The following is a 25,150-nucleotide window of genomic DNA, read 5'->3' as shown; positions in this document are numbered from 1 at the left end:
TATATTATTATATTATTAATAATAAATTTTGATTTTGTGATATGCTTTGAGATCACTAATCAAGTTTTATGATTATGAAATTTTATCTTAGGACTTGGTATGATCAAACTTAATTACTAAGTCATTGAAGATATTTTATGGCATATTATAGTAGTTTTCTTTTTTTTAAATGATAAGTACTATTGTAACTCTATATATTATGGTATAAAGTACTGGATGATGAAAGAAAAATATCTAGAAATAACTAATGCTAATTAATAACTTGAGTTTTACTATACTGATTGTTAGTCCATTCACTTATAACCTAAAATGTTTAAAAAATATATGTTCATATGATTGAGTTTGTGAATGACCCATAAAAGATATAGTAATACATGTTTGAATAAACATTATAATAGATAATATTATTTATGTACTTAAAATTATTTATTTATGCTATTCTATTTATATTTATATATGGACATATCATTGAATATGATGACAAGATTGTCTTGACAAGATAAATTACAAAGATTATTTTAAACTACATTAGGAAAGACTAACAATATTATGATATATTGAAGAAAGTATAATATTGATGATATACAACAATTATGACTCATATTGCTAGTCAAACTTAATATAGTATTATTATATTTATTAGATTTATTGGCCTATTTTTTTTAATTCATGAGTATATGAATATTTTTCAAAATTCAGAATCCAGTTGGATAAAATTATTTTTAAAGAAATTTTATTTTTATTTATTTTTTATTTCAAAATTTTTTATTTTATTAATTAATAAGTGAAAGAATGTTAGATTATGTGGTCCTATCTAATTAGGTAAGATATATTATGGATGTGATCAAATTTTAATTATAATTATCGATTAATAAAAAATAAATTTAATCATGATAGGATTCCTATCTTGATAGAAGAAATTCTTCTAATTATTTATTTAGATCATTTGCTTTCGTTATGAGAATATTGACTATCGTCGCAACAAACGGGCCCTCAAGTCGCCATCTAAACGGCTACGAGACCCTTCGAATGATACTGTTCCCTCCAGACACCGCCACCGACAGAACCTCGAGTTACCGAGAACCCTGACTCCCAACACGCCTCTTCCAATATGCGTCATCTCGATCACTCTCCAATTATGCGTCTTCTTCCTATCGAAGAATCCGATTCTATAAACATGGGACCGCTGCTTTCCCCTTTTGATCGTCACCAAGTGCGTGATCCGATTGTTTTATTCCCCTATCTCTTTTCTTCTCACTTTTCATCCCTATGGCTGTGGAACGAAGCATCTAATATCAATATTACCGATCCTTTTTAGTTCCTCGAAGCGCCTCACCGTTGTCCAGGTGCCTCGATCCCCGTCCACTCTCTCTTCGCCTCAGCCGAGACGTTTTCCTGTGAGCGCAGAGCTGATTACCGGAAACCGGTAAAAAATGTCGTCTTTGAAGCCAGTCGGCAGTCGACAGACAGCTGTTGTGCATAGATTTGACCTAGGTGACGGAATTCAGCTTCAGGTATTGAGGTTGTTGAAAGAATTAATCGGATATCGGGTGTCATTTTGACTACTCTGTTTCCTGTCGACAGGCTAATGTTAATAGAGATTCCAATTCTTCGATTACCACAATCGAGCTCTTGAATTGCTCCAGACCGTTGATTCTTCACTGGGGAGGCATTTGTAGTGGAAAAAAGTGAGTTTTAGCGTACTGCAGTTTCCACTGGATTTGGGAATGTCTAGCTACAGTTCACTATCTTTTTTTTTTTCTTGTAGTCATTGGGTTCTTCCCAATTATTATCCTCCAGGGTCTAAAATCTACAAGGGGGAAGCTCTGCAGACACCATTTGCAAAGGTTCTTGTTTCCCCTTGTAACTTACTGGAACTTTGATATCTGTATCAATGGTTGGTACGACCAGAGATGTCTATTTTATATCTCATTTTATTTTTATGATGAACTGTGATCGAAATTCAGAAGGGAGCAACCTACTCAATTACTATTGAGTTGCATGACCCAAAGTTTGATGCGATTGAATACGTTCTGAAGGATGAAAAACATCATAAATGGTTAAGTACAAAAATTAGTTGTAGTATTTCATTTTTATGAAGCACATTTCTGAGCACTTTAATTATTTGCTATTTCAACCTTTTCTAGGTTTAAATCAAGCCAAGGGAACTTCCGGATTAATATACCAAAGTTTGAGGCTTGTGCTTCTCGTGCTATGATACCGAAGGATATTATAGAACACAAGGCATACTTAATCTGGGAAAGAAAAGGCAGACCAACAAACTCTCCACAGGAGAAAGAGGTCTGTTAGGCACGAAGAAACACAGAATTTTGGACTTGATTAGTTTCCTCAATACTTTAGTATCACAATATCTTTTGAATTTGAAGTTCGTTCAAAGTTTCTGACGATGCTATAAGAAGGTGGTTTCTGGCTATGAATGTGTTGACAGTTGCATGTTTAACCTTGCAGGAAGACTATGAAACTGCTTTAAGAGAGCTAAATGACCAATTATTAAGGGGCATGTCTATGGATGAAATTAGAAGCAGTCTAAAAAATCAGAATGTCCAAACTGTCTCTGGTTTTAAAGAACTACAGATGCCTGGAAATACCATAATCGCAGCTGTATATCACAAGCAATTTGATGTATCCCAGTGGTTATCTAAGCAATCTTTGGGACACATGAAAGGAACTCCTCTGTGTGGATCATCTCTAGTAAATCTTGTCGAGAAGACTCTGGGGACAGACAACGTCAAAATGAGACAAATTTATAATATCGGAAACAATGAGTTGGTGGTCAGTGCTTATCACTCTTGCTAGTCTTGTTTCCTTACACTATCTGCTAATCCGTTTGGTGTTTACAGGTCCTCTTGAAAAATGTAAGCAGTGAGTCCCACATTATTCTTGCTGTCAACCTCAAAGGTGATACAATTCTTCACTGGGGAGTATCAAGAACTTCAGCAGGAGAATGGTTGGTAAGTTAGTTTATTTACTTGAAAGTGACATGATTTATTGTATAATGTGATTATTGCAATTCTTAGAAAGTTAGAATACATATTTATTGAAAATTTTTTATTAAGGATTTTATCATAGGCTAGTCTTGTGATTTCTGGTTCATTTTTATCAAGGTCCCGCCACCAGAGATTTTGCCCGAGAGATCGAAGATGCTTAATGGAGCATGCCAGACTATCTTTAAAGAAATTTCAGATGGACAAAAACAGTTTCAGGCAAGATACTTGTTGCTTTTAGCAAGATAATGTTAGCTTAACATTCAATTTCTTGACATATCACAGAATCAATTGTGTTAGAGATGCCATGACAACCAATAAGCTACAAATAAGGTGCTAACATCAGTGTTTTGTATATCTAGTCTCAGCACTCTTTAAGTGTTTGTATCCTAAAATAATCAGCCAGCATCATACTAATTATCACTTCATTCCTGCTTATGTATATATCCAGTGAAATATGCACTTGGATTTGCAAAATGAACAATTGCAAAACTGTGTATTGAATGAAAATATAAAGTTCATTATAGCTATGACACTTGAAAAATGAAAAGGTTAGTATCGTACATTCATGTCATTGAGGGTAAGTGAAGTTTCTTGTTTATTCATGCAAACTATAATCTAGTAATAAGACAACTAAGTATTTCAAGACAGACAATGGATTGTGTCCAAATGGCAAATTAAAATGGATCTAGTATTGCAGAGGGATAACAACATTCATGGAACGTAACATGCACTGAATAGTGGTGACGCACTAACATAATGTCCAATTACTGCATTGAAATAATAATTGTTGGAGTTGGTACCATGATGTAAAGATCCTAGTCCACTCAGCCATTGTTTGATTTTAATGTAGGCCCTCACAGAAACTAATCTAAGCCAACTTGACCACGTTTAATATTTATCTAATACTTCATCCTTAAATTTTGTTTTTGTGCAGTACGTGGACATCAACCTCAGAGGAGGGCATCTTCTAGGTGTGCAGTTTGTGTTATGGTCTGGTGGGTCTTGGTTAAAGAACAATGGTTCAAATTTCTATATAGGCTTGAAATCATTGGAACAAGCAGGCGAAAAGGTTACTTTTATATTAATAATTTATAGGTTTCTTCTGCCTTGCTATAATTTGATTCTACAAATTTCATCATGAAAAAATCTAATAGAATTTGTATCAGAGGCAGTCTAATGTTTTATTTTCTCTATCAGTATATGGCTTTCAATACCCCTGCTCCTTTAGTTTCCATATATTATTTTTTCCACTAGTCTGTCTTAGAATTTTGCTTGAAGATTTTGTTTATGTTTTTAATATGAATATCAATTGAAGGCTCCTTAGTTTTGACAAGTCCTACACTTAGGTCTCCTGTTCTGCAGTTTCATTTTTGCTGAATTTCTTTAATTCTGGAGTCATATTATATAGCAGGGTGAAGGCAACAAGATTGAAATTTGCAAATGGCTACTTGATGAAATAGCTCAGAGAGAGAAGGATGCTGAGAGATCATTAATGCACAGGTAACCTCAAAAATTGGAGTTGTAGGCAATTCTCAACCATAGATTACTGATCTGAACATTTATTATTTGACTATTATTGTGGAAAAAGAATTTATAGAGTACTTTTCGAAAGGCTAAATTTAACAGAATTTTGACTGCTGATGGATTCCAATATCTTAAGCAGATTCAACATTGCAACAGAGTTGATGGAGCGTTGTCGACATGAAAGGGAGCTAGGTCTTATTGGGATGCTGGTTTGGTTGAGGTTCATGGCATGCAGACAGCTTTGTTGGAACAAAAATTACAATGTGAAACCACGGTTTGTGACAACATTTTTCCCTTCCTTGCATATTTTTTGTATATATTTTATTGTTACCCATCGACTTGACAGGTCCATACCTGTTCAATCTATATACAACTGATCATGGACCAGGTGAAGGTCTGGTTGATGGTCGTTCCAGTTCGTTCAGTCAGTTCCATTTTGAAAAAATAATTGTCTGATCATATGGTCACTTATAAATTGCTAATTAGTTGTACATAGTCCAAAGAAAATAAAACGATGCACTATTGGATAAGAAAGCTTAGAGAAACTTTAATGATGGGTACTTGTGGATAGGTCACTTATGAATTACTAATTGGCTGTAGATGTTTTTTGTCATCATGGAGTTAGTATCTCCAGATGAAACATGTGCTGCATATCTGGAGATGAAAAATGTGTGCCCCTTGTTGCTTTAGCCAATACAAAGGCATGTTTTTTCCTTGCCATGATTTGATGTTTGTATTCCTAACTTGATGAGAGGACAAACTTGAACACCCTGAAACTAAAATTGTTAGATACAGTATCTAAAATAAACTTTTTGAAGCATTATTTTGATTTTTTATGAGATAGATTAACATCAAAACAAGGGAAATGAGACATGAAAGGTGGAATTGGTATTGCCTGTAAAACTTTTTGCCTTAATTTTCATTTGCAATACAGGCATCAGCTACATATAGTGGTTGCATACGTTACCTTTGGGCATTCTATGGGCATTCTAGTCCCTCTAAGATATACATTGCTCTATGTAGCAGACCTAGCCACTGCTGCATTCTCTGAACTTATTTACATGTCTAGAAGAACTGTATGCTTGGTCCTTGGTTGCATGAGCTAAAACTGCCACTAGAAGATAAATATACCTATTGACCAATCTTATGAGTTTTCCTTGGTTAAAACCTTGTTGCCAATCTGAGGAAGTTTAAATTTTTACCAGGCATAAATTTTTTGATTTTTATAACTAAGACAATCAATGGAAAAGGGCTTGGGTGATGATGCTGGTGCCATAAAATAAGACAACAACATTCACAATTGAAATTTAGTTTGTTTCCCTTTATTAGTCGATGCTCAACATATTTACATATGCAAGAGTAGAATTGTCATGTTGGCTACAAAAACATAACTTGTCTTAATTCTGCAGAGAAATAAGTGCAGCTCAAGATAAGTTTACTGATTTACTGCAAAGAACATATCAGGACCAAAAAGATGATCGAGAAAATTTGAGATTAATAATGGCAACTGTAGGTCGTGGTGGTCAAGGTGATGTTGGTCAACGAATCCGAGATGAAATACTGATTTTACAGGTGGGAAACTTGTAATATGTACTCAAATAACTCATAAATAAACATTTTGTGCCCTGTTTATACTCTGTTCACTTCCATTTGGTATTTTGGTATAGAGGAATAATGACTGCAAGGGAGGTATGATGGAGGAATGGCACCAAAAACTGCATAATAATAGTAGCCCAGATGATGTCATCATATGCCAGGCAAGCCTCTTACTCATTTTTTTTCTTTAAATTCTTTCATTGACTTAGTCACTGTTTTGTATTATTTTGATCAGGCCCTACTGGATTATGTTAAAAGTAACTTTGATATAAGTATTTACTGGAGAACACTAAATTCAAATGGTTTGACTAAAGCCATTCTAGCCAGTTATGATAGGCCCATTGTTTCAGAGCCTCACTTCAGAGCTGATAAAAAGCAAGGGCTTATTCATGATCTTTCAGAGTACTTGAAGACTCTTAAGGTTTGTTTTAAATACTTTGTCATTGCTGTATGAGACTGAATTTGATTTATTTCATAGATTTTGTTGGACCAAGGATATATCAATGGCATTAATCACATGAACACCTTATTTGCTAGTTTGGTACAACTACTTAATCAAACACTTGGGTAGCTAGAAGCCTAGAACTACTAGCAAACTAGTGTATGTATGAGTAGCTTAGGTTTATCTTAGTGATTGCTTTGCTTCTGAACTGCTTTTGTGCTGTTGTCAGCTGCACAATAATTGTTACTCTTTAACCACATTTTTGTTTTGTGTAATTGCCTTGAACACAAGTTTTGATGTTTAATATCTAAATAGAAGTTGTGTTTGTGGTAGTTTCCAAGAAAAAGTATACCTGCTAACTTATCTTCATTTGACGGTGTGTTTAATGTAGTATCCAAATATTGTTTCTACTATGGTTCGTCTTTCCGGTCCATACCAGTGTACTGATTGGTATGATACATACCGATATATCAAGACATGATATGGTAGAACGTATCAATAGACCAATATGTACCATGCATACTGGTCCCTTATCAGACTGGCACATACCGCCTATACCGAGCGATATGTGGCGGTACGATGAACCTTGGTTTCTGTCATCTTTGAATTATAGAATATTTCAGAATGTACTTTGTTTATATTTGGAAAAGTGTTTATATCTTATTTTATCATACTTCCATAGGCTGTTCATTCTGGAGATGATCTTGAATCTGCAATTGCAACTTGCTTAGCACACTTGAATGAGGTAAGCTTCCTGATTGTCACAAATGAATCATCTCAGCTCTCATTATTTATCATGCAATTTATTACCTTCCAATCTCATGTTGTTTCTTAAAATTATGACAGAATTACGGCTTTATGAACACAGGCAATGGCCATTCTGATGGCTATTTTTCATTAAAGTTAAAGGTGCTGAGAGTATTTCACAGTCATTTTATCCATCGAGTCAATTGGATTGAAAGACAGTTTTCTGGATCCTTTTGCTGAGCATTCAATGCATTTACTTGTTTTGCTAGTTGAAAGTTGTATATCAAGTAACTCAGATTTTGTGTGGCAGGAGTCCTTGAATTTCATCCAATCACATGCAGGAGATAAGAATATTGTTCCTTTTATGGAGGTTGTAAGAATTCCTTATTAGCTATTTTTCCCTTTATATTTCTAGTGAATTTCTAATTCATGGATAGTTCATTGCCAGAAATTGTTAGAGGCACGTATTGAACTTCGTGGATTACTTTTTGGCACTACTAGAAGGTTGAAATATTTTATTTACCTGGACCTTGCTTTGGAGTTAGCTCTTAAAACATGTATGGAGAAGAGCTTTAGTGAACTTAAGAAAGCACCTATACAGGTAACTAGTAAAGTAGGATATATGGTTTCAATATTTGCTTTTTATCCATAAATCATTAATATGAAAGATGGCCATCTGTAGGGAATAATGTCTATGGTGTCTTTGATGTTAGAAAACTTGTGCCTGTCAACAGTTAACAATGAAGAACTCATTTTTATCACCAAGGTATGAAAGAAACATAATATGTCATAGTATCTTTTATCAATTTTGTAACTTGCTTCTTATTTCTATTCCTGCCTTGATGCGTCATATATGTAAAATGGTAAAGGCACTAAGGTTATGCACTTAAATTCACAAAAAACTCTATTCTATATTTTCAACTAATTCTGGATTGTTTTTCTTCAAGGACTGGTACCGTGTCTGTAACTTATTCAAGCCCAATGATCAACAGTGGTCTCTGCAAACAAAAGCTGTTCTTGACAGAATGCAGCTTGCACTAGCTGATAAGGCTCAATATTACCTGAAAATGATACAGCCAACTGCAGAATATCTAGGAAAATTGCTCAGAGTGGAGACTTGTGCTGTATGTTTCCAGATTTACATTGTTTAGCTACTTTCTTCTTGTTATGAATTAATTAATGCTAAGTTTTTTAAAGTTTGTGTATTTGATTTTCTGATAAAACTCTGTTTATGGAAGTTATTGACTATGCATTTCCTGATGAGAAATTTAACTCACCTAGTATGATGGGACACTTGACTCTGCATAGTGTTTTGGTTTTCTCATTATGGCTCCAATGGATGAAACTATGATAGTTCCTATTGTGCCCTTATGATTTCCAAGTGATGTGCCTCCTGCATATTTAGAATGGTACCTCATGTCAACCAAAAATAAAAAAAAAAAGCAGGAAAAGATTAAAGAACCTGCCAAATCCTTTTTGGAGGTAGTTGAAAAAGATAGTTCCCTTCCACAAGCAAGCATACACAGAGGAACTTTGCAATTTCAGATATGCTACCCACTTGGCCATTGTACTGATAGAGAGGTAGAAATCCTAGGCATGAAACACAATTACTGTCTTTTTGGCAAAATGTAATGAACAAGAGGAATGTCATTTTTGAATCATGCTAGAGAGGCTTCAATTGGTGTCAGTTATCTATGTTGTGTCGTAGCATCCAGAATGTGGACGCAAGGTACTTTCTCAGGTTTTTCATTGGTGAACCAGTAGTCCAATACTTGAGATTTATTTCATGTCCTTCAATGATCTTTATGGCCCATCAGTAAGAATAATGTAGTCTTTATTTGTTTACAAACTAATGCACACATTATTAATAAAACATTGCTCTCTCTACTATTTAGTTAGCTTTATACGTGAGTTTCTTAACTCAGGTTGCCAGCTTTACAGAGGAACTAATTAGGACAGGATGTGGAGCAACCCTTGCAATACTCGTTAATCATTTAAGTCCCATTCTTCGAAATATAGCAAACTTAGGCAGGTAAATGACTAAGTCAAACCATATTGTTGTTATAGATTGGGTTCCTTTGCTGCATCCAAATTGAAATGTTTTAACTTTTTTCTGGCAGTTGGCAGATAATCAGTCCAGTGGAAGTATGTGGTTTTGTAGATTGTGTAAATAAGCTGATAGAAGTTCAGAGCAAAGTCTTCAATAGGCCTACAATTTTAATATCAAACCGGGTAACCGGTGAGGAAGAGATTCCATATGGAGTTGTTGGTGTATTGACACCTGATATGCCTGATGTTCTTTCACATGTTGCCATTAGAGCAAGGAATAATAAGGTTTCATCTTGACAGTAAAATCCAAGTTTTTTCATGTGTCAGATACACAAAACTTTAATTGTGACATTAGCTGCTTGTGGATTCTTTATCAGAATATATTAAATGCTCACCTGCAGATTTGCTTTGCTTCATGCTTTGATCAAGATATCATTCAAGATTTGAAATCAAAGAAGGGAAAGGAAATTTCAATAACATTGAAAACATCAGGTCTAATATACAGGTATATTTATTTTGATTTGGTTGTTTCTTCAATATGCATGAGCTATTCTTTGTCTAAGGATTATTTTAAAATGCAGTGAATTCAAAAGCTCCTCTTCTTCCAACAAACTGAGTTCATTCTGTCCAAGAGTAACATTGCGAAAGAAGAATTTTAGTGGGAAATTTGCTATTTCAGCTGAGGAGTTCTCTTGTGAGATGGTAATTGTGTACTAATTGTGATGTCATAGTTTCTACATATCAGTAAAGACTTCAACCAAAGCATGAGTAGTAACCATTATACTGGCCTCTTCAGCAATTATTTTTTCTTTTGTCTCAGACCTTACAACAATTTAGAAGTTAGCACTCTTATTGCCTCTAAGTTCATTTGTGCTAAAATGAGATATTTATTGGAGTAAATAGAATGTCCTTCTAACAAATTGCCTTATCACCTATGATTTTAAGTTGAGAAGGCAGGTTGTGCCACATATCTTGCAGCCAAAGAAAAGGAAAAAAACTGTAGAATGGGAAGTAAATATCTTCTAACTTACCTGAAGATGATCTAGTAATAGCACATTCTGTTTCTGCATAATAGGAGGATACTGAAATGATAATGACAAATTCAATGAGTCCATTTGATTGCTTCTTATCTTGTTATGTATTATACATTTAATCATTGTGTGCGGCATCAATAATTGCCTTCCGTTTAACAGTATTTTACCGCATGTTATATGCAACACTTTGCACAAAAATTGACACAGGTTTTATGCTAGCTAATTTAAGCTAAACATGTTTCCAAGCTAATCGTATGCCTTTCCTAGTATTTTCTTCTGATTTTTCTTCTATTATTTTTTGGTTTTGTTGTTTAGAGACATATGAATTGTGTAATGATGTCTTAAGGAATGTTCACAATTGAAATATTTCAAAATTTATTTTTTTTGGTAAGTAGAAATCTTTCAAAATTTCTCTTTTCCTTCTAAGTATTTTCTGTTCTAAGTCTTTTGTGCACAACCCTAATTCTTTCTCCATTAACTATGTACTACATTGGAGAGTGATACAGTATAGTGTTATGTGAATTGTGAAGAATTTAAAGAATGAGATGAAAAATAAATGTATTTTTGCAAAAAAAATATTTGATGGAATGCTGATAAGGCAAACATCTCTAAACCATAATGGTGATTTGATTATTGAATGTTTCCTTGATAAGTTCCTGAAGATAGAAAAGTTAAGTTGGTTGCATATAGATTATAAGGTTATGCTTCTGCATGCTGGGATAGTTGTGAAGGAGATCTAGAGGAGAAAGGGCAGGATCTTATTTAAACATCACATTATATAGAACAACTACTGATGTAAGAAATCTCCTTTTAGATTATGACCAATGTTTATTCCAATAGTATCAAGAGTGTGCTGCATGGTAGAAGCACATCCATGATTTCAAGGGGTGTTCCTTAGATTTGCTAAATGATGTAATCATCCATTAATGACCGAGGTTCAGCAACTGGTAAGGTATCTAATTTGGTTGAGGACTCTAATAAGAGATTGGACTAGGTGTAGATGTTATTGAAGTTCTCAGAGGCAGGGAATGTGGCACTAAAGGCAAAGATGAAGCTATAAGAGAGGATTAATAACAAATCTAAGATGCATCATCACCCAGCAGGATGATTGACAAACTGAAGGGACACTGTAGTTGAGATCCCCTTATTAAGACCTACTAAAGCCACCCAAGACATAACAACGACTGAGGTTTTATGCCCTTGTGCTAGACTAGTCCCAATCAAATGCTTGAAAGGTAATGAAACAGACATGGACTAGTTATTTCTCATAATGAAAGTGGGTCAAGATGATTGTACATAGAGAAGAACAAGAAAATGAAGAAGGTACCTCCATGGACTCGATGGAGACAAGGAGTACAAGGAGGACTCCTAGGCTTATGGGATGAGGAATTGGATTACACCTAGCAACACAAACTATGTTACAACTAAAAACCAACACTTTAGTCTTGTAATAACTCATGGTAGTTGTAACTTGTAAATATCTTAGTGGTGAAGTTCTTGGGAACTTGAAGTTGCCAGTTGAAAAGCATCCCAATCCCTATTTCATTGGCTGGATTAAAAAGGTAAGCAATAACCTTATTCTATGAGTTCCAAGGTTCCATTCTCCACAGGCAAGTTCAAAGGAGCGCTGTGGCTAAGATAGAAACTTTTAGAAAGTTGACAGGTCGCCCAATGGCCTCAAACAATAATAATTACCTATCACAAGGCAATCAGACTCATGTCCCTCTCATGCCTTTGAGGGATCAAATCATTTGGGATTTGTGTGGCTGTATCCTATTTGGGCACTTGAATCAAAGAGAACATAATTGTTATTGCTAAGGAGAGTTATGATTGGACTTAGGCGAATAACGATTTTGGTAGATATGTGTAGTGTTTTATATATGCCAATTCATAGAGTGGCTTGCTCAACATATAGGCCTGTACATATGATGGAGAACCATCTAGTTTTACAATAGATTTTAGAAAAGTCTATTCTAGGCAAAGAAATTAATAAAAAGTCATCAATTAGTTGGCCTAAAAATTCTAAGAGTTGTGTTATAAACTAAAAAAGGTCTTTTGGTCTTTCTAGGGACTCCTTTTGTATTAAGTGCACTTTTACAATTTAGGTATCCTAGCAGTCACATTTTGAATTTCTAAAAAAGCATACTAATTCCCTAGGAGATTACTCTCGGGAATCATCATCTTCATTAATTGTACCAAAGCTCCTAAACCCCTATAAATAATGGAGCTTGTCAATGGATCAAGTACTTCGGATTTGAATGAAAAGAATTGCATCTTCTCTAGTCTCTTACTCTTCTCTCTTATTTCACACTTCTCTTTCTTTCTCTTCCTCTCTCTTTCTCTCTATTTTCCTGTTCTATTCTACATTAGTTTGGTATTAGAGCCCATCAAGAAAACTGCCCTGTACTCCATTGTGGTCTAACTAGCAACAAAAGCTTTGATCAACACTCAAGGATTCTTGTACCTCCAACACTTTACTGCTAGTGATTCCAATGAATGGAAGAGGATAAGTATCTTCCATACTTTCATTCGAAACGGGGAAAGAACTTGTAGATTGGTTATTGATGGGGGTAGAACTATGAATGTAGTATCAAAATTTGCTATCAACAGACTAAACCTTAAGGTAGAGTCACATCCAACCCCATTCAAAGTAACTTGGGTTGATAAAATCATTTTACTCGTGATCAAAAGATGCCTGGTACCAATCAAAATAAGCGATTACCTAGATGAGATCTATTGTGGGATCCTACCAATGGATGTTGCCCATATTTTTTTAGGTTGGCCTTGGTTGCATGACCTTGATGTTACCAATCATGGAAGAGAAAAAACCTATGCCTTTCCATACAAAAACAGAAACATCATGCTGCAACTTGCAAAAGGTCAAATAGGGAACTCCCAAGTCTCTTCCATAAGCCTCAACCACCAAGGGACTCCACTTATTGGATCTTAAATCTTTTGAAATAGAGATCCTAGACAACAAATTTTGTGTGACCATCATTGTTAAAAAAATTTGTAGTCCTTGCACTATTTCTAGCGTAAATCCTAAGGTTAAATCCTTATTAGATGAATTTTCTAGTGTCATGCCCTTGGAATTACCTAGTGAGTTGTCACCCTTATAAGAAATCCAACATGCTATTGACCTTGCAACCATTCCACTTGACTATCGTGCCTTAGAACTAACTCACTCCTTCACTCAGTATATTCGTGATTTGCATGCTAAGATTCGACTTAAAATCGTCCTAAGTAATGAAAGTTACAAACTTGCTACTAATGCACACTGTAGAACTCAGGAGTTTCAAGTTGGTGATTATGTCTTGGTTCACATTCGACTTGAGAGATTCCCTAAAACTCATTAAAAAACTTTCATGATCGAGCCATTGGTCCTTTCCCCATTAACCAAAACCTGGAATCTAATGCATATATGCTTGATTTGCTTTCCTACTTAAATATTAGTTCAGTTTTCAATGTGGAGGATATACTCCATAACATGATACTTTTGAGCCTCCTTTGTCTATCGATGTTCCTACAGGTGACAATCCTCCCGAAGCATTGATTCTCCCACAACATAAGAATGATGTAAATGTCATTCTTGATGACCATCTTGTTATGTCTACTACTAGCATTACTCAACACTTTCTTGTCAAGTGACATGATCGTCTAGCTTCCGATGTCACTTGGATTACTTTAGAGGAACTTTGTGAATAAACTTATTGGATTAGTACCTTGCAAAGTGAAGTTGAGTTCTTTTCCATCGAGGGAGAATGATGGAGAACTATCTAGATTTACAAAGGATTTCAGAAAAGTTTATTCTAGGCAAAGATATTAACAAAAAGTCATCAATTAGTTGACCTAGAAATTTTAAGAGTTGTGTTGAAAATTAAAAAATGTATTTTGATCTTTTTAGGGACTCCTTTTATATTTAGTGCACTCATTTACTATTTAGGTATTCTAGAAGTCACATTTTGAATTTTTAAGAAGCATACTAATTCTCTAGGAGATTACTTTTGGGAATTATTTTCATTAATTGTATCAAGGCTCCTAAATCCCTATAAATAATGGAACTTGTCAATGGATCAAGTACTTCAAATTTGAATAAAAAGAATTACATCTTCTTTAGTCTCTTACTCTCCTCGCTTATCACATGCTTCTCTTTCTTTCTCTTTCCCTCTTTTTCTCTCTATTTCCCTACTTTGTTCCAATGATTTAAATAGGCGTTCGAGCACTCGCCTAAGCTCTCGGGCGAGGCGAGGCCTGAGTGCCTCGTGTGTGCACCAAGCAACACGCTTCAATGAGGTGTCGCTTGGGCGCTCGCCTAAACGCAGGCACTGGGCGCTTCGGGCGAGTGCTTGATTCAATTACGCGAATCGAACTGGTTTAAGGCTAGTTCGGTTTGTAGTTTCTTACCTTAAAAGCTACGCTTCACGCCCGCGTGACCCCAAGGAACCCTAGTGCTGCTTCTGCCTCCGCTGTCGATGCTTTTTGCCACTGGCTTCATAACAGACTCAGCAGATCGAGCCTTCCTCTATTGTCGACGGACAAGTCCGATGGCCCTCGTAGCTTCCTTCCCCTATTGAGAGAGAGGGCCGTAGTTCCTCCGCCACTGACGGATGCCCTTTGGAGCTTCTATTGCTGTCGCTGCTGCTGTCCGCAACTTCCATCGTTGTCGTTGTTGCTGTCCGTAGCTTTCATCGTTGTCACTAATACTGTTCGCAGCTTCCCTCGTTGCTATTGCTACTGTCCACAGCTTCCGCCACTACCGCAACTATCTTAAACTAATCCTTCGTCGCTACTGCTATCTCCCTCACTAACATTTTTTTCTCCCCCCTCTAACTTTAAGTAATATATTGTTAACAGTATATTTTTTATTTAATATCATATTTTAGTTTAAATAATTATATTTTTAATTATATTATATATTTATTATATTTTAATATTTCCAAGAAGATTTTTTTCTCCCCCTCTAACTTAAGTAATATACTGTTAACAGTATATTTTTAATTTAATATCATATTTTAATTTAAATAATTATATTTTTAATTATATTATTTTTTATATTTTAATATTTCAATGAATATGTTTTTCTCCCCCACTAACTTAAGTAATATACTGTTAACAGTATATTTTTAATTTAATAATATTTTTTTAATTATTATATTTTTAATTATATTATATATTTTTATATTTTCATATTTTAAAGCGTCTCGCTTTGCTTGGGAGCACCTAGTGCCTCGGGCGTTTTGGGATCTTAACGCCTAGCGCTTTTTAAATCATTGCTTTGTTCTACATCAACATGCCATTACCCACTTCTGAGAATACGAAGGACGGCATTTTATGAGATTTGTGCTTGCCTTATCCTGAATCATGTGAAACATGGATTTTAGCATGTGTCGCAGACTTCGGGATAGATATTCAAAAGACAAGTCATCTCCTTTCCTTCAAAGAGATATGCAAATCATCTAATGCTTCTTAGCTGTTATTTAAAGAAATTGTATGGTGTACATTATCAACTCTTGACAAGAATTTCTTGAGTCATATTTGTATCACTTTGTGGCATATGTTCATTCTTTCCCAAACTTAAGTAATACAACAAATGAATAACCCCACAAATTGTTGTAAATATTGCAATCTGAACCTAACTTTGAATATATAATTTACAAGCATAACAAATCCTATCAATGGAAGTAAAACTTTGTGTTTGCCTAAATATTGTTAAGCATTGTGCTAAACAAGAGGTCACCGTTTTCATGAAGAACCCAAGAACTGCCTCAATTTTGGTTTCTTCCCAAGTTCATGGTTAAATACATGAACAAAACTTTGAGGTGTTGTTCGATCAATACGCATTTAATCTGAATCTAACGTAAGTTTCCTGTATTTCATACTCATATTCTAAATTGTTTCATTATGAGCATCCTTGTGTAGGTTGGAGCTAAAGCTAACAACATCGAATACATCAGAGGGAAACTTCCGTCATGGATAAAGCTGCCAAGATCTGTTGCACTTCCTTTTGGAGTTTTTGAAACTTCCATTTCTTCAGACATTAATAAGGTGATTTTCTTTCTATTCAGACAGTAAGAAATTTCTTTTGGGTCCAAGTGCAACTTTAGCTCTTAGTTAGTATGAATATTTTTATAAGTATCTAGTACAATATCACGATTTCTTTATGCTCACTTATTAATTGCTTTTCAGAAGATAACTTTGGTAGCAAAACATACTTATTTCGGAAAAAGAGGGTATATATCTTACGCTGCATTCAGACTGCTTCTTTCCAATTTTCAAGATGATTTTCTAAATGGGCTCAATCTAAAAGAGGATATATGATAATGATTTAACTAGCTTTTAGTTCATCATTATTTTTTTATACAGTTGTAGTGGGAACTTGCCAAATAATATCTTCAAGATCAAATTCTGTAATGAAGAGTTGACACCACTGCCTGTGATGTTCATACTAAGAGTCTCTAGGTAGATGTCTCATGATCTCCTTGTGCATATATTGATACTCCAAGGATGCATGAATCTCAAATACAAGTCCCCTGGTAATCGTCAACGTTGTCCTTGCAACCCTTATAAATGTATATGACTGGCTCAGATGTCCACCTATCCATATTCTCTCGCTATGCTTCTTACTAAAGCGTAAGGTTTTCTGAGTATCAAACTTCATCCTCAAAGCCCATTGTTTCGTGTTTGGTCACATGAAAATCCATGGTGAAATACTGCTTTGGACAGGTTATTCCTCCACCTTGACCTAACTAGTCATAGCGAGCATATTGTCATAGTGACAATTATCAGGATAATGCCAAATCCACGAAGATGAAGCCCAGATATATGGAAAATTAGGTTGGATTCATATATATGTCTAGACCACATCCTCATACAGAACTCTTTCAGGTCTATATGATCTATGTCAATTCTGTGTGGATCTAAGTTAGATCTATCAACATGTAGGTCTGATCCGCACAGATCTAAGCTGGATCTATGAATATCTAAGCCAGATCCATGATGATCAAGGCCAGTCCCAAATGGACACTAATGGATATATGGCCAGATCTGAACAGATTTTGGCACAATCACTAGTGGATCTTGGTCAGATCCATATATGTTAGGCAGAAGCATTCATGAAGTCATGTAGCATTCGTCCATAAACTTGAAAATCTATCATTTAATTCTATATGCATTAAATAATGACCTAAAGGAGAAGAAATCACAAGAATAAAAGTTCATTAAATTAATGATTTGAGGTTTACCTTTTCTAGGAGGAAAATGAGATGATTTATTAAGGTTGAACCTTCAATTGCTTGAGATTGGTCTCGGATATGAGATAAATCAATTTTAGAGAGCGTGATCACAAATCTTAGGTGAAGAAATGGGCCAAGAAACGGTTGAAACTGACAGAGGGCTGGAGAATTATAGAAGAGAGGTTTAAAAATGGTCTGACGGGTGGATTTTTGGATCCAAAAACTGGGGGGTATGCTTACTTCCTGGTACACTAGCTTCACCGATAAAAATGTCAGCAGTATGTCTGGTGTGGTAAGCATACAGGATGGTATTTGCATCTATGACCAAATGATATGGTTAGCATTTGAATCCTTAGTTTTCATAATAAATTTGAACAGTGAGGATTACTGCAACAATGATATCTAATTTTCTATAAACTGAAACTAGGAAGACTTTAGGTCAATTCAACCATCAATAGAATTAAATGGTGAAAAGTATCAAACGGTTAATTATGTTCACCATACTTTTGTGGAACTGGCATTTCATTATCTGAATTTTATAATGTTTTCTGATGCAGTTTCTGGTGAACCTCTTATAGATATGAGCATAAAGGTGATTGTATGGAGTTAACATCTTTAGTCAGTGCATAGAAATTTTCTTTTACTTTATAGTTTAATCTCATGAAACCAAGAATGATTATTCTCACAAATAAATTGAATGCATCAAAACCATTATTATTCTTCTGCAGCAGATAAAATAACAAATACTATTTCTGAAACCCTTTTTTAAAATGAATAAATTATTGGTTGATTCATTAGCAAACAATCTAGATGGCAGCAGTTAACTTACCTTTTCATTTTCTGTTGCTTTTTCTCAATCAAGATTTTTTTTCTCTTGTTTCAGGATCTGGCAAAGAAGATTTCTTTATTTAAAGGGCTTGTAAATGGTGGAGACATTGCAAAACTTCAAATGATACGCGACGCTATACTGGAAATGAAAGCTCCATTTCAGCTGGTAACTCTTATGGGTATATGTATTGTAACATTAGATTGATTACATTTTAATGTTTATCTTCTAGGTGAAACAGGTAAATTGATATTATGCATAAGATTTGTTTTGAAGTGGAATTGTACTGTGGCATGTGGCTATGCACATGATTGCAATGCCCTTGCTCCACTATGCAAAGCCCATGCCATTTACATTCCTGCATATCTGTATATCCCCATGGTAGTGCATGCACCCTTATCAAGTGTGAGTATCTGATTGAGACAGTGCCAGCTTGATAGTCACAGAGTCAATTGTGCATTGAACATAAGGCTCTAGGTCACAGTCAATTGTAAATGTACTTGGTCTCATGTAACTTAATATTGGTTTGATGTCTTATCTTAGTTTACATCATGGCGTGCCAACAAAGATAAAATTATAAAACAAGTCATAACAGTACTAATGGTCTAATATGACTAGATTTGATTGTGTATACCATTCCCTTGGAAAGTCAAAAAGAAAAAATAACTTCCTATCAATCTGCTTAGAATAATTCATATATTAATTTCAGAGAATTTCCTTTATCATAACACTGCCTACTGCCAGTCAATTGCCATCATTAGCAGATGACTGCTGTTTCTGGCATACCTATTTTCTCTGGCAATTGACATGTGTAGTCTGTGTTCATGCCATTTTTCCTTCAGATTTAGATTCAGAACTTTGGTTAAGACTCTTCCCCTCCATGGAAGAAAGAAATCATTGCAAGGCAGTTCAGTGCTCTTGACAACATGGAAAAAAAAAAGGTTAGAGATTTGTGTTAAAAGACTTGTTAATAGGAGTTCAATTATGTGTAGATCCCATGTACCGGAAACATGTTGGAATTGTTAGAAATATTTTTAGAATGTCATTGTCAGAAGGGTAATATGTGCCACTTATAAGTTGGAGCATAGAAGAAATATGATTTCAGATGGTATCTAAAGTCTAAACATATAATTTCACCACTGTTATATGACATTCTAAATCCATCAGACAAATAATCATTGAGTCAACAAGCAAACCAAATCATAGAAGCATATTTATATGAAAAAGATGAATCAGAATGAGGTCTATGACCTTTAGCACCATTTGTTGGACTAACTACAGGCTTAAATCCAATTCTTCCCTTAGATTTCATTATTCTTTTTTTTCTTTTGGTGATGTAAGTTGTGTTTTCAATAGTGGTATGGTTAAACACCACCAAACTGCTTTCGAAGACTACTTATAAGCATATATTTCACATTTTATAGATGATCTTATACTGTTTCCACAGATGAATGAGCTTAAACACAAGATGAAAAAATCATTCTTATATTGGCCTGGTGATGAGAGTGAGGAGAGGTGGAATCAAGCCTGGCAAGCCATAAAGAAGGTCCTTTTCTCAATACCTTAATGCTTTAGATTTGCATGTGGTTGCCATTGGTAGATGTCCATAATTTTTTTTGGAAAAGAAATTTAGTTGCAGTTAGTGCAACTATATGATTGAATTACTAATTTCATTTAGTGGCTATATCATGGGATCTCAACAAAAGCAAAGCATTATGTTGGTTATAAGTTCAAATTGCTTTTATTTTTTATCTTTTAATGGTTATTAAAAATAAAAAGTGCTCAATCTATGCTCTTAGAGCATGTGTAAACCTTTCATAGATTGACATCGCTTTTGACCAAGATGCTTTTGTAACATGTGTAACTTTTTCCATCTTCTGTAACTGGCTTTAAAATATCAAATTTTTGCTTTTAAATTATAATTTCAAGGTCAATTTTTTGAAATCAATTCCAAATTATGTCAGTTTTGCTTTCTGATGCTTAGTTTCCTTAGTAAGCAGCATTCAACCAGTTTATTTAATTTCAAAGTTTTGAGCTGAAAAATTGTTCATCTATAGCAAGATCATTCAAGTTCATGAATAAACTTTTAGTTATTAAGGTCAAGAGGAGGAATGCTTCATGGCATATCATCATAAAGTTCAACCTCAAGAAAAAACAATTAGAGTGGTTGTGGATTTCTCCACCTTTAATTCCAATTATCAGACCAGAAGGGTAGAGTTGACACCAAAATCATTAACACATTTTTTTCTTCTTTCCTTGATCTTAACTTAATGGAAAGATCTCTAACTTATTGTGTATTATTTCTTGTAGTCAAATATGGGTGTGTTTGATGCTATTTTAGTTGTCAAATAATGCCATGTGTAATCTGTCTCTTTTTTGTTCATATTTATAAAGGCCTTATACTTCACTTGTAACCTTCATGATGCAGGACTATTATGATTTACTTTATTTGGAATATACATATTATTTTAGAGGGTTCCTTGGAAACATGATAAGCTATTACCAAGATTATCCAAAGAGAAAGGAAAATGGAAGCCAAATAAATAAGGAAAGCGATGAACGTTGGGCTTGAATAAGGAAAATGGGTTAGTGGAGAATTCAAGACATGATTGAATATTCCATTCCCATTGAAAATTTTAATCATGATTAAAAAATCGACAAGTAAATCTATCAATTAAGTATCTTATAAAAAACGAATACAAGTTTTCTAAGAAAAAAAGAAATGACTGATATGCTTTGATTTATAGGATGTAACATTTCTTGATTGTATTCTTTCCCTTTAGTGTTTTTTTCTTTTTCTTTTGTACTACTTGTGAATCTATAACAGGGGAAAGAGTTTGTAATCTAGAAACATCATAATGTGATTTGATGAATATAATTTATTTTTACATAATATGTATGAGATCACATTTTCATTATCGATTGTCTGATTTCATCATCCATGGATGAGAAGTATGAAGTTGTGATGCCTTCTTTTCCAGAAGTTAATCCTTGAAACAGTGCAAGTCTAGTAGTTATTTTTTCTGATTGTTTAACTTATATAAAAGAGCTAATCTTTGAGACAGAGTGAGTTAGTAGTTGTCCTATCTGCTTTATTTAATTGTCTTAATATTTTTTTTATATCCCTTAACTATCAAATCATAGAATTTCTTTTACTTGTATATGTACTAATCTTACACTAGATTGGTATTAGATCCACTTGTCCTACAACTCTCCCCAAGAGGCTTGTGCTGGATTATGCCAACACAGGAGGGCATTGCAAACAAAGTTGAAATCCTTAACTATATGTGTGTTGGATGGCTTCCTTTTCTTAGTTGTTGGGAAAATTATAAAGGATGGTATCTATTGTAGCGAACAAACCATAGTGGTAATCGCCTCTTATTATAAGAATAAGGTGCTATTCTTGAGATCCAAATGCAGCCATGTTTTTTCTTTAGCAATTTATAATCTATTCCAAGGGTTCATATATTGATCACCTCCTCCTCCTTACCATGTCACCTTTGCCTCCGCTGCCTCCTCTTCTTCCTACCCTTCCTCTTCTGCCTCCTTTTCCTCCTATCCTTCCACCTCTACCTCCACCTCCTCTTCCCCACTTCTCTTTCTCTCGTCTGTGGTATTGGATCCTAATAACCTGCACTGATTCATCTGATATCCATAATGAAATGAAATTTTGATTCATGATATGGATACATTGTATATTGGTTGGCATGAAATATAATCATGCCATGCTAAAAAGTATCAACCAGATCTCATGCCATTTCACGACTATCCTTGATCTGCACATAATGGTGCAGAAAATGGAGAATTGGAAATTTGCTTAAGTGTATTTGACTTTTGACTGAATTTGGAACTGTCTGATCAAAACCACTCTTTGCAAAAATTCTTGGATTTGTCTCTAATTACTGCTATGATGTCAAATTCACTGGAGAACTAATGGATTACTACCACTATTTCAAGAACATTCAGGATGCATAATTTCTCATCAACATAAGATTTATGTTCTCCCTTTTGTCTATACTGGCTCAGTTAGATGTTCTAGCCACACCTACATAGGTGAGAATTATTTATTTTAAACCTCTTAGTTTCCATGAGATATAATTACAGAGGAATCCATGTGCCCAGCTCAGTTATATCATTTCAAAAGTTTTCCAAAGTAATCTTTATAAAATTGCAATAAGTGCTTGCATAAATATATTATGAAACTTCCAGGTTTGGGCTTCAAAATGGAATGAAAGAGCATATCTTAGTTGCAGAAAAGCTAAATTGGACCATGATGATCTCTGTATGGCTGTGTTAATTCAAGAAGTAATCAGTGCTGACTATGCTTTTGTTCTCCACACTCGAAATCCACTTTCAGGAAATCCCCATGAGATTTATGCCGAAGTAAGTCAATAACAACAAAATTTTAGACTATTTTTTCAGTGACCAAGTCACCAAACAATCATCTACTCTTTTATCGATGATCAGATAGTGAAGGGCTTGGGTGAGACTCTAGTGGGTGCCTATCCAGGACGATCGATGAGCTTTGTCACCAACAAGTCTGCACTAAATTCAGCCAGCGTAAGACATATGAAGTAGTTTTCTTTTTCGCTTTCAAGTACTCCTACATGTTCAAACTTATGATATTAATGGATGCATGAATGAAAAAGGAAATTGCATTCTGTAAAATAGCAGATACTGCAGTTCGTGCATTATATTTGAGGTTCTTTATATCTGATATATTTATGACAAAATTCTTGAATTGCTTTTCATAATAAACAGTTGAATGCTTGATTTCTTGAAAAGTTTTGTCTGATGTTGTTGAAGTTGGATTTCAAAAATTTATACATACATATGATAGAAAAAATAAATCAACCAAGTTGAGTTAAAATGATCTGAGTCACATATTTGGCTTCAAATCAGTCCATAGACATGTGTTGTTCTCTTTTGTCTTCTTTTCTTTTGTTATTTAATAAAATATAATTGAAAAAAAAATACCGAAGGAAGTTCTAGATTGTTTGGGTGTTTTGTATTAGTTTAGTATTCCTCATAACATTTCATATGGGTGGGAGTTTAAACAAAATATGATGCACCTGGACTCCTCAACTATATATTGGCTCTAGTGTCCTATTTTCTTATTCGCTAACTATCGTTTGATTGAATAGTATTAACAATTTGTAGTGGTTATATCTTAAGCAAAAGATCATTATATTTATGAAGTGTCTTTTTCGCTTTTTAAGCTAAGGAATATCTTGTATGACATCTGTAAAAGTAAATAGTAACTGTGCTGCCTAACCAGTAAAGTAAATAGTATTAACAAATAAGAGTATTGTGAGATACTGAAACTGCAGGATCACCAATTGAGGAGTAGTTTTCCAACCCACGACATTGCATCTCCATTTCAGGACCAAATCAAGCGTGTTGCTGTAATCCTTGATAAATTTGTAGATGGACAAATCGGATACTTGGAAGTTCCCTTCAAGTGCCAAAAATTACAGGAGCTTTTCGTACTTGTATCTTTCTTATAATGTAATACAGCATACATTATAAGAAATTCAATGATAATTGTTTCAGTTCAGTCCTTTAGATGAGAAAATCATGACATCATGAAATCTTGAAATTGCAAAATCATCAAACTTTCAAATCTTTGCCTCCGCTTCTTAAACTGTTGAAAGGCTTCTTGCTTATTATTTGGTTTTTGGCCAAACTTTTTGAGTCCTCTTAAGGTGCAAAATGTTAGAGAAAGTATTCAGTAATTAATCTATGAACATGTTCAAGCATAAATTACACATGTTTCCTAACATTATTGACCTCGTAAAGTATTGCATTTATTAGTTGATAAATATCTGATCAATGTAAAACAACTGAACAATATGCTTCTTGCTTGTTGATAAAACTAATCAGAACAAATTATGCATTAAGTCCCTCCACATTACCAACTGCTATCTTATTTTAGGCTTATGCCATCAGACTTTTTTATTACATTCTTTTATTTTTCAGATCATTGGTTATCCAAGCAAACAGATAGGTTTGTTTGTTAAAAAGTCTCTCATATTCAGATCAGACTCTAATGGTGAAGACTTGCACGGTTATGCTGGTGCGGGACTCTATGACAGGTTTTATATTTTTACTTACAGGCCATTGTTACTCTTAATATTTTCCTTCAACTTTTTTAATGAACTGTGGCAAAATAATAAGAATAAATCAGTAACATTCTGACATTCAAGTTCTTTATTTACTTAAATTACAGTGTAACCATGGATGAGGCGGAAAAGGTCCTACTGGACTACTCATCTGACCGTCTTATTTCTGATAAAAGCTTCCAACAGTCGATTTTCAAGAAGGTTGCAGAGGCTGGAAAGATTATCGAAGGTGTATATGGTTCTGCACAAGACATAGAAGGTGTAGTGAAGGACGGAGAGATTTACATTGTTCAAACAAGGCCTCAAATCTAGAATATATGACATAAATATGCATGAAAGCGAAGACTGGTAGTGAACTTTGGGCCACCTAGGTATTTGTTCCGTATATTTTCTCGTACCATTGCCATATAACTTGGTATACTAAATTATGCATCTTCATTGTCTAGGTATAATAAACAATTTTGCTCTTGCATCCTCAGCTTAAATAACAAGATTGTAAGTTATTTTTTCCATGATTAATATTCACAAAAGGAAAGGATAGCATGGACACAACTATGACCATCACCAAAC

General features: G+C 34.4%; 1 protein-coding gene across 7 annotated transcripts; it reads left to right on the top strand.

Moving 5' to 3' along the window:
- The first annotated feature begins 1,065 nt into the window (after nt 1-1,065).
- On the top strand, nt 1,066-25,092 carry LOC135583717 (alpha-glucan water dikinase 2-like). Of its 7 annotated transcripts, none has more exons than XM_065083011.1 (32): nt 1,066-1,213; nt 1,319-1,514; nt 1,585-1,688; nt 1,769-1,847; nt 1,968-2,059; nt 2,148-2,301; nt 2,470-2,793; nt 2,862-2,972; nt 3,126-3,224; nt 3,943-4,077; nt 4,420-4,508; nt 4,672-4,806; nt 5,942-6,104; nt 6,200-6,289; nt 6,364-6,549; nt 7,253-7,315; nt 7,417-7,479; nt 7,628-7,687; nt 7,766-7,918; nt 8,000-8,083; nt 8,265-8,441; nt 9,243-9,349; nt 9,438-9,651; nt 9,768-9,871; nt 9,948-10,068; nt 16,320-16,445; nt 18,516-18,626; nt 19,906-20,004; nt 22,668-22,841; nt 22,926-23,018; nt 24,438-24,553; nt 24,688-25,092. In XM_065083011.1, the coding sequence occupies exons 2-32, from the start codon at nt 1,434-1,436 to the stop codon at nt 24,890-24,892; spliced, it is 3,912 nt and encodes a 1,303-aa protein (XP_064939083.1). In that variant the 5' UTR covers nt 1,066-1,213; nt 1,319-1,433; the 3' UTR covers nt 24,893-25,092. The 7 variants fall into 7 exon arrangements, with proteins under 7 accessions (XP_064939083.1, XP_064939081.1, XP_064939084.1 ...); XM_065083009.1 differs by having other exon boundaries at nt 1,073-1,213; nt 4,417-4,508; XM_065083012.1 differs by lacking the exon at nt 7,417-7,479 and having other exon boundaries at nt 1,073-1,213; nt 4,417-4,508.
- The last annotated feature ends 58 nt before the right edge of the window (nt 25,093-25,150 follow it).

This window comes from Musa acuminata, chromosome BXJ1-9 (assembly GCF_036884655.1).
Source record: "Musa acuminata AAA Group cultivar baxijiao chromosome BXJ1-9, Cavendish_Baxijiao_AAA, whole genome shotgun sequence".
NCBI lineage: Eukaryota > Viridiplantae > Streptophyta > Magnoliopsida > Zingiberales > Musaceae > Musa > Musa acuminata.
Note: the sequence above shows the minus strand (reverse complement) of the source record. Positions and strands in the feature narration are given on the sequence as shown.